Here is a 9,752-nt window from a genome sequence, read left to right on the forward strand (position 1 = left end):
AAAACAATAATGCAACATGACAGCTATGACAGAAATTAAATCATGTACCAAGAAAGGTATTTTTTGCATAATTAGTCCAATTTTCAACATGAATGAAAAGAGTACTTTACATGAATCTAAACATATAAAATGATTTCTGACAAACTAACTTGAAAAAATAGCTGGAAAAGACTATCTTTCCTTTAAAACACAAATGAAAATTTCTGCAGAGTTGATACAAGATGACTTTCAGATAGCCACATGACAATACCAGTCTTCCAAGAAGAACAGATAGAGATTTCAATAATGTAAAGATATTTAACATGACTACACTAGTCTACAAAAGATACATTTTATACCTTTAACACACATTCATTCACACAAAGGGCAACAGCACCTACTCAGGGAAGGACAAAATAAAACAGGCATAATATGCAGATATCAACAATAGAAACCTCAAACTTTTGAGTGATAAATTAAGATAGATTTTATCAAACAATCATCACAAGATTACAAGTCAAAATTCATATTCCGGAGATTCAAGATGTAGAGAAGTATTAGCCATCAGCATTTGCAAACATTTGAAGATACATACATACATATATACATAAACAACTATTAAAATTACCTTTTTTTCCCCCTTCTCTGTAATTAATATAAAATATTCCAGGTAAGGATTTACAGCTATCTACAACACTTATGGTGAGCCTAGAAATTACCCACCAGCCAGCAGTGATGGAATTTCCCAAGGGTTTGAGTGGCATCAGGTAAAGCTGACCACTCATGTTCACATTTCACTCTGAAGATACATGTGTATTGATGATTTAAAGCTACAAAATTATTTCCTCAAGGTCCCCAAATGATATAGTATCTGAGAAGCCAACATCTCAGAGGCTTTCATTCCATGATACCACTATAGTCCCTATTTTCGTTTCCCTGTACCTCCACAAAGAAAAGACAGAAACAGAAGTAGAAAAATAAAAAACAAAGAGTTGAAAATTTCTCTGTGATGCAGCAGATAAACTAAGCCATCAACTAAGCTGAATACAAAATAAAAAAAATCCCCAGCCAAAACAAAACCAAAACCAAACCACCAAAAACCAACAAACCAAACACCCACATAAAGAGAAAAAACTGTTTAACAGCTGTTTTGGAAAGTTCGAAAGCAGGTTAGTGTAACAAAACCATCAAAAGTTTCTGTAGTTTCAGGGGAAGTAAGAAGACATGACTTTTAAAAATATGAGAGGTTATCCTTCCTTCTGTTATCCTCACAGAATTTTTACTCTGAAAAATGAAGCATTTAACTGTCCATTTCCATGACCTAGCCTTGAAAAACAGAGGTGCATGACCTAATATCAAATGCCATTAGTTAATTTCTGGGCAGAAAGATTGCAATTTATATAATTCATTCAAAAGAGGTTCACAAGTTTATACTGACATACCTCCCCAGTGACATGCTACTTCTGAGATATGGTAGTACAGAACTACTCTCTTTTGGCCAGGGGGAAACATCAGCAGACATATTTGCTTAGATCACTGAGAAACTTAAAGAGATTAAGCAAACTCTTTTGTAATGAAGAGAAGTCCCTTGTCAAGAAAAAAGTATTAGATATACTTAGTACATGAGAGATATTTGATTCTGACATTTAACATCTTCAAGGCAATTAAGTGCAAAGAATAAACATTCTGCTTGGAATGCATATGGTCCCTTAGAAATTGACAGTCTCGTGCTCCATACAAAGTTTAAACCCTAAAGATTAGACTTACTGTATCCCATGTCTTTTTCACTAACTTATCAGAGATGCGTCATATGACAAAGTAAGGAACAGAAATATTCCTCTGGTTTAATTTTAATGACAAGTTTAAAAAAAATTGACAAAGAGAAATGGAGAAAACGACACCTACTCAACACTGCACTCACCTATGTCACCATGCACAATTAGCAGTGACTGCCTTCTATGCAGAAAAGGATGCAGTTCTCCAGTTGAATAATAATTTTAGTTTATATATGATTTTTGCTCTAAAATCCATTTTGACATTTTCAAATGAAAATGCTCTATAAGTTTAGAGCAGCCTTTAACAGTCAGATTGGTAGCACTTTCTTCTAAGGAACTCATAGTTTAAGGACATGGTCATCAAGAGACACAAGTAACTTACTTGTCTTAAGAACAGAGGAACAAAGATAAAGGAGGTTATTAGACGAACATTCCACCTACTTAGCATACCATCTCATGCTAAGTGACCACCACTTGCAAGAGCAGAAAACATTTGCCATAAGATGAGAAGGGTTGTTGATACCACAGTGAAAATGCTCAGCTTACTGACATCAGTGTTTAAACACAGTGGTTTGCTGCAGTGAGCAGCAAGTTACACCACTTCACCACTGAGGTTCAATACTGAACAATCCACACACCCCATTAGAAAGTGTGACTCATGAATGTCCTCCAGTCACACTGGTTTTCAGAGTAGCAGGCATGGAGCAGGTTGCCAGCAACTGCGAGAGCACAGAAATCAATGGTTTGTACACACGTATGCACATAAACAGCCTCAGTTTAAATAATTTTCCAGCATACATCTTTTGCAATTGCACAAATGCTCACCAAAAAACAAAACAAATAATAAAAAAAAATAATCAAGTGTTAGCTCAAAACAAACCAACTAAAAACCCCTCCAGTTTGCTGAATGAGTGCAAGCATCAAATGGTATCAGAAGTGATAGGGCACTGATTCACATTTACAGAGAAAAAAGCTGCACTGATTCAGCCCATCTGCTTCAACCTTCTTCCAGAGCCACTCACCCTGCAAATAAGTTGACAGAAGAAAACATGACTGTGCCTGAGTCAATTCAGTTCAGTCGGCATCTTCACATAAACCCACGTTTCACGGGAAGTTTGATTTGCCTGCCTGAGTTGAAGCAGCTCAGGTGCAGACATGTTCCTTCCTGCGACCTGCCCAGCGAGGCCCAAGAGCAAAGGGAGCACTCAGAGGCAGCGACAACAACATAACTGAGGTTGTCAGCCACTGCTCTGGAACTCGTGATCTTGTGCATCCACATGAGACTTGCCATTTAACAACAATATGTTTGTTTCACAAATCACACTGTGTTAAATATGTCATTCAGTCTCCATTTTGCCTTCCTGTAACCTATAGAAACAGAACCCCAAATGACCACGAGCATAAAGGGCTCTTATTTCTTTTGAATATGTATACCTAGCTAAGTGCAGTAAGTATGAAGTATGTTAGTTCTGCCTCTACTGCACAAATAAAGGATTTTATACACATGTAAATACAATGGTTCAACTGGCTACACACAGCAACAGATCTGCCCTTCAGTTACAGATGCCATCTTTGCTCTGTGGAGAGGAATCTGTTTTCTAAAGCTTTAAATGCAGCTACCTTGATAAATGAGTGCTAAATAGTTTGGGAAAATATACGTCTGTGTACCAGTGCAAAGCAAAGGAAAAAACCAAAATGCAACACAAGGCCAAATTTACAAGGAAAAAAAATTAAAAACGGATAAATAACTCAGTGTTTGGGTCAGAAAAAGTTTCAAGGTAAAGTAACATACCCAAATTTCAAGGACAAATTTAGTAATTTGTGGTGTCTCATCGTGAGCAATTTAAAAAAGGTATAGTTTTTAAGAATAACTCAGTACAGCATTCCTCTTAGGACTCAAAAGTGCTTGCAATGATTCATATTACATTTAATAAACAAGTTACAGAAATAAAACTACTTGCTATTTGCATTTTCTTCCTTTGGAAAGGGAGGGAAGGAGGACTTATAAATATCTTACCTGCTTGAAAACTAATGGTTTGTTGTTTTTCTTTTAAGAAATTTCTGGCTTATCTCTTTGAAAATGAAAAAGAACAGTGAAATGATAAAAGGAAGAAGTGGTGAAACACTTCAAGTACATGAGAGATAAAAGTCAACATAGGGAAAGAATAAAACCAGCTGAAAGCATGAGCTGGAGAAAGTAGGCAGGAAAAAAGCACAAAAGCATAAATATAAAGAAACAAAGATTACAAAGGCATGATTCAATGTCAAAAGCTATACAGGTCAAGCTGTGTGACATACGCTTGCTTTTGGAGACATAGGATTTGTTGATTCTGAGAAATGTATTTCTTTCCTGGAGAGTGTTCCAAAGCACATGAGATACAGCCCTGGATGTATGGATGGCAAGAGTAAAACAGAAGGGAGGGAAATCGCACTGAAGAACAAACAAAGCCAAAGTATAAAGAACAACTGTTTATATTAGCATGATGCTTTCCAAGGAATTAGCTGTCAAATAATCTTTCCTACTTCCCCCCTTCCCAGTCAGTAACCAGGGAATGACTTGAACCTTGAGAACCCATTTTCAAATTTCCAAAACCAAAGGGAATGAAATCATTTATTTCCACTGTAGCAAAAAAGAACAAATATTTCCAAAAACACACAGGGTACCTTCCTCTCCAATGGCAGTTTGACCTTATGTTTCAGACACATAAGGCACATGTTCATTTAAAAACCCCTTTGCTCCACAGGTACATAAAGGATTGGAAGAAATTTCTGTCATATTCAATAAATAGCTGTTAAATGAGGAACACCGTAATCAAATCAGTCAATAATGACAGTAACACTTAACACTCAGGATGTTGTCCCTGATGAATAAATAGTAACTTCCCACTACTAGGAACAGACACAAGTAGAAACTGATTGAAAGTAGCACCCTACAATAAGAGACTCCCCTCTTTTTCTAACATTAACAATCCTTCACAGTTTAACCATCAGAGACATACTGAACACCATTCTCACAGTCTTTAGATTTGGGTTTTAATTAGCCTTCAGAGGATGAGTAATAATTTTTCAATGCAAGTGCTTTCTGAAGAACAAAATCTACCTTATCATTATAAAAATGAAGTACCATTGCCACACTCTACTTTCCTTAGGAGAGTGCAAGTGATACAAGAATGACTCAAGACCAGTACACACACAAAGAATTTATACAGTTCTATTATATAAAGCCCAAGATTCCTCCCTGCTTCAAGACTGCCAGTAAGAATAAGCACCAACTACATATGAAAATCCTTGACTAAAAATCTTGTCAATCACATACGGTTACACTGCAAATATTCTCAAAGATGTAATGAAGTTGCAGAATTCAACTCTGGTAGAGCATGTAGCTCACAGTAGTGATGAAATCAGAAGACGATGAGCAGCGAGCAGCTCATCCTGCTTTAGCAGTTCTGAATCATGCAGCTGCAAAGAAAATTTATCTCTGAAAGATCAAAGTGCTGAAACACATAAATAAATTGAAAATAGTGGCTTAATAAATCAGTTTTACAATCCTGATTATAAAACATTATATTTTCAACCCTACATTTACATTCTGGTATCTGCAAGAAGTCCAGCAGGCTTCAGAGGCTGTGCTGAAGGTGATGAGACTGCACACAGATAAAAGTGTCAGCCCACATAGAAAAGCGTTCCAAAAGCTTAATCATGGCAAACAGAATAGAGTAGCACCCAGTCCTAATGCAATACTATCAGGTTACACCTTTAATACCAGTTTAAAACCAAGAAAGTAAACACACTTGCAGTGTGGATACCATGTCTGTGTTATTTCAACTACTCAAATGATACTCAAGCAGCTTCATAATGCCTGCAGAAGATTTACATTTAATAAACCCCTGTAAAGTAACCTGGAGCCCACTAATGACAATTCATCTACTGAGCTCACATTCAGTCACTGGTTAAGCACCTGCTGAGCATTCTTACTTTCTTTACTGCTACCACTATTGTTAAGATGATCTGCATTTAACAGGTACAATTTAGGCTTTGTTAATGTCCCTATCTTCTTGCTTGAAGACACCAAATAATGAATGACCTTTGCTTTTCAACTGTACTGCTTAGCAAAACGATTTCTGGAGGCAGCATTGAAGCTTAGTTACAAATAATAGTTCTTAATGCAGAAAAAAAAAGTAATTTGAAAATATTTTCCTGCCACAAGTCAAACTACAATAATTTAAAGCAGGTAAAGAAGCACTAACCCTTTAAGGTAACTCAATTATTCTTATAGGAAGTGTTTTAGCAGTATAAACTTCTTTGTACTTGGTTCCTAAATAAAAGTAAGTAAATAAAAGTTACACTATATTGCTTACACCAAGTACCTACTTCTTTATTGCCTACTTCTAAGTTGACTACAACAATATAAGAGCAAAAATCAGTATATTTGATTTGCTGTCACTGTGTGTTCACTTTATACAGATGAAAAGGACTTTGGGGCTACAGAGAAAAAGGTCCTAGAAGGATGCCAGAAACTTACTTAAAAAAAAAAATACAGTCCAAACTTCTAAGGCAAATGTAGCTTAAACTAAGACTAAACTCATATACAAGTTATCACAAAAAGAAAGTAATGCTGTTACCTAGTGGTGGAAAGCTAGGTACATGCAAAATTGTACAGTTCTTAATTTTTTTTCTCTTCACTTCAAATTCTCATCTACAAGCTATTAAAATGATGTCGAGAAAAAAAAAAAAAAAAAAGCCTGATTCATAAACTATTGAAAAATATTGCTTTTCTTGCATTCAGTTCTGTGACAAAGGATGAGTATTTTTGCATGGGCCAGTTTTGATTCTCAGAGTAATTGACAGACAAGGAGCTTCATCATTTCCTGGTCATCCCAAACCTGCTGTTTTACATTCCTCTTTCCTCCTGGAAACCTGTGGCATAAAAACAACTTTAACCTTAATTCTCATTAGCTTTCCACAAAATATAACCCCAACTGTACTGTGCATCCCTTCAGCATCTTATCAGATTGTATTTTCAATTATGTAAACCAACATTAGTGGAATTCAGTCAGCATTCTCTCCTAAATAAAAATGTTAATTTTGCTTTCAGCCAGAAAATAAATAACTAGAGGAGGAGAAGAAATATATGAAGACTTTAAAGTCACTTACTCAAATGCAAAGAAGAGTCCACTGGTGACCAAGATGAGAACAAGGGTCAGGTAGAAGACTCCAGTCTGCCGTGCCATCATGATCCTCCCATTGCAGAAGAATTTGTTTCTTCCAGGAAAAACCTCCCATTTTCTTTTGGGAACTGATTTCTTTTTCTTATGGGGAGACTCCATGGGAGACGAAGAGCTGTGTGTGCTGATCTGACTGTATTCACAGTCTTTCATGGGCCCACTACCACCGCCAGGAGTCATCAAGAAAGAGTAAAATGTGGGGAGAACCCCACCAAAAATATATACAAATATATATGTGCAAATATTCTTCTGGCCAGGAGAGCCCTCTCCACCAGCCCCAGTTATTTAAAAAAGCAAATAAAACGATGAAAACTCTGCTACCAGACTAGCAATAGGTGTATCATGCAAACACCACTTAACTCTTCAGAAACCAAAGCTGTCATATCAGAAAGGCTTGAGAGGGATCCTTCCTTTCTCCACCAGTTACAAAACAACCACGTAGGACAATCCTTTTAAAAACAACTTATCACAAAACAGGACAAAAAGGAAAAAAAAAAAAAAAAGTCATTACAAATCAGCTAGGCTCTCTCTCAAAAAAAATAAAAATCAAGTCTTTTTTTATCAAGTTTATTTTCAAATGGGAAGCTTTTTTCCTTCCCACGCACACCCTGAGAGTTTTCTCCGAGGGTCAGAAGGTTGGTCGAGGCAAGGTTTAGCAATCGAGTCTATCATTCATAGAGATTTGTTATAATCCTCCTTTACGCAGCAGATTCCACTGCTAAAAATGACCATTCCTAAGACGTTCCCTCGAGAGAGAGAGACACGCGAAACAAACCATTAAGGGGGAGGGGAGGAAAAAAAAAAAAAAAAAAAAAGAGAAAAAAAAGGCAAGTAAGGAACCAGGCTGCAACTCCAGCTTCCGAAGAACACTTGAGGCTCTCCTCTTCCCGAAGCCGCAGTCCGGCGGGAAGCCGCCCCGGGCTCGCTGTCAGCACTCCGGAGGAAGGGGCTGTGCCCAGCCCGGGGCAGCCCTGGGCACGGCCGGACAGACACCAGCGCCTGGGGAGCGCGTCCCCCTCATGCTCCCCGCCCGCGCCTCTCCTACACAACAGGTCCCCGCCGCCGCCTCATGCTCCCCGGCGCCTGGGCCCCGCGGGAAGGAGGGTGGGAGGCAGGCAGGGCACGGGGAGGCTCCGGCGCCGCTAGATCTGTGCCAGGACCGCTCCCTCCCCGCACCATGCTGGCCCTGGCCGCCGGCTCAGCGCCGCCCGCAGCCCGCCCCGCCGCAGCCTCTCGCCCCCGGCCCGCCGCGGGGCCGGCTCTCCCCCCGCATCCCGCCCCCTCCCCGGGAGCGACTCCCCGCCGCCTTCCCTGGCTGCGCTGTGCTCGGGCCCCGCAGCGAGGTGAGAAAAGACGCCCGGCTTCCCCCTTCGCCAACCGGAGAGCGGCGACTTTCTCTTCGCCCTTCTCTACGAGCCTCTATCCAGCCTTCCCCCCGGCAGGCAGACCCCGAAGCAGCAGCTGCCACCAGCTCTTCATGTTCAGGGGAGGCGGTAACACCGCAGCGCCGGCCGCCCGCCCGCGGGAGGGGCCGGGACCACACAGGCGCGCCCCCTCCGCCGCCCCCGGCCGGCCGGCCGCTCACTCAGCCGCCTCTGGGACACAGGGCAGCGGGTTCCCTGTACCGGCCAGCCCGGCCCGGCCCTGTCCCCGGCCACTGGAGCGCGGTGACTGCACTAACTCCTCTCCATCGCCATCTCCCCGCAGGCAGCCGCCCGCCGGCCGGGCTGGAAGCGCAGGGCAGCGAGCCGAGCAGCGGCTGTCCGCGCTGGAGCCCCGCTCCCGCTGCCTCCCCCGACCCGCGCTCCGCTGCACGGCGAGCGGTGTGTGCCGCCAGCCCCGGGCGGCGGCCGCGTCCTGCCCCGCTCCTGCTCCCGCTGCCGGGCCGAGCGAGTCCCGCCAGCCCAGACGGGCACGGAGAAGCCCCACCCGCGCGGCCCGACCGAGCAGGACTCGTCCCCGCCCCGTGCGGTCTCGGACACGGCGCTCGGGACACGCCCCTCCGCCCGCCGGGAGTTGTAGTTTCGCTCAGTTGTAGTTTTGCAGCCGGAGGCGGAACGGCGTCGCGCGGGACTACAAGCCCCAGCATGCCTTGCGAGCCGTGCTGGCGGGGCGGGGCCGGGCCGGGCCGGGCTGCCCCAGCGGCTTTCGGGGGGCGGAGACTTTGCCCGGCCCGGCCCGGCCCGGCCGTGCCCCGTGTCCGTCCCGCTAGGCACGGCGCCGCTTTCCCGGGGCAGCCCTACGTGCCCTCCTCCGCGGCGGCGGACTGCCTCCGGGTTTGTCTGTCAGTCAGGCCGGAAGGACGGCGCTGGAGCCCTGATCGTCCCGTGGGAGCCACGCGCCGTTCCGGGTCACCCGGTGTAACTTGGGGTGGTTCTGTCCCACCTGCCCCAAGTGCTCCACCGCAGCGGGGCTGGGCCAGTGCGGGGCTGGGCCTGCTTCTCCTGCGTGCCAGTGCTTCACTGCCCCACCGGCGGCATCCACATGCTCCATGGTGCTGCTGGAATCAGAGTCAGCTAGGTCTTGCCTTGAAAACACTTCTAGGGATGGTGACTCCACCATCTCCGTGGGCAGTCCATTCCAATGTTCAATCACCCTTTCTGTAAAGAACTTCCTTTAAATGTCCAACCTAAACTTCCTTGGGGCAGCTTAAGACTGTCCTCGTGTCCTGTTGTTGGTTGCCTGAGGGACCAACCTCCACCTGGCTAGAACCTCTTTTCAGGTTGTTGTAGAGAGTGATAAGGTCACCCCTCCTGTTTCCAGGCTAAATAAC

At 43.3% G+C, this 9,752-nt stretch overlaps 1 protein-coding gene across 4 annotated transcripts in view; it reads right to left on the reverse strand.

Annotated features, from left to right (window-relative positions):
* Window positions 1-8,469, reverse strand: part of ZDHHC14 (zDHHC palmitoyltransferase 14) — a 94,177-nt gene extending 85,708 nt beyond the window's left edge. For all 4 annotated transcript variants that reach the window (XM_083858444.1, XM_083858442.1, XM_083858443.1 and 1 more), the window contains exon 1: window positions 6,909-8,469. In XM_083858444.1, coding sequence (XP_083714570.1) covers window positions 6,909-7,159 — 251 coding nt within the window. In that variant the 5' untranslated portion in view covers window positions 7,160-8,469. The remainder of the gene's footprint in view (window positions 1-6,908) is intronic.
* Between the last annotated feature and the right edge of the window lie 1,283 nt (window positions 8,470-9,752).

The sequence above is a fragment of the Zosterops lateralis genome (genome assembly GCF_965231275.1).
Source record: "Zosterops lateralis genome assembly, chromosome: 3".
Classification (NCBI taxonomy): Eukaryota; Metazoa; Chordata; class Aves; order Passeriformes; family Zosteropidae; genus Zosterops; species Zosterops lateralis.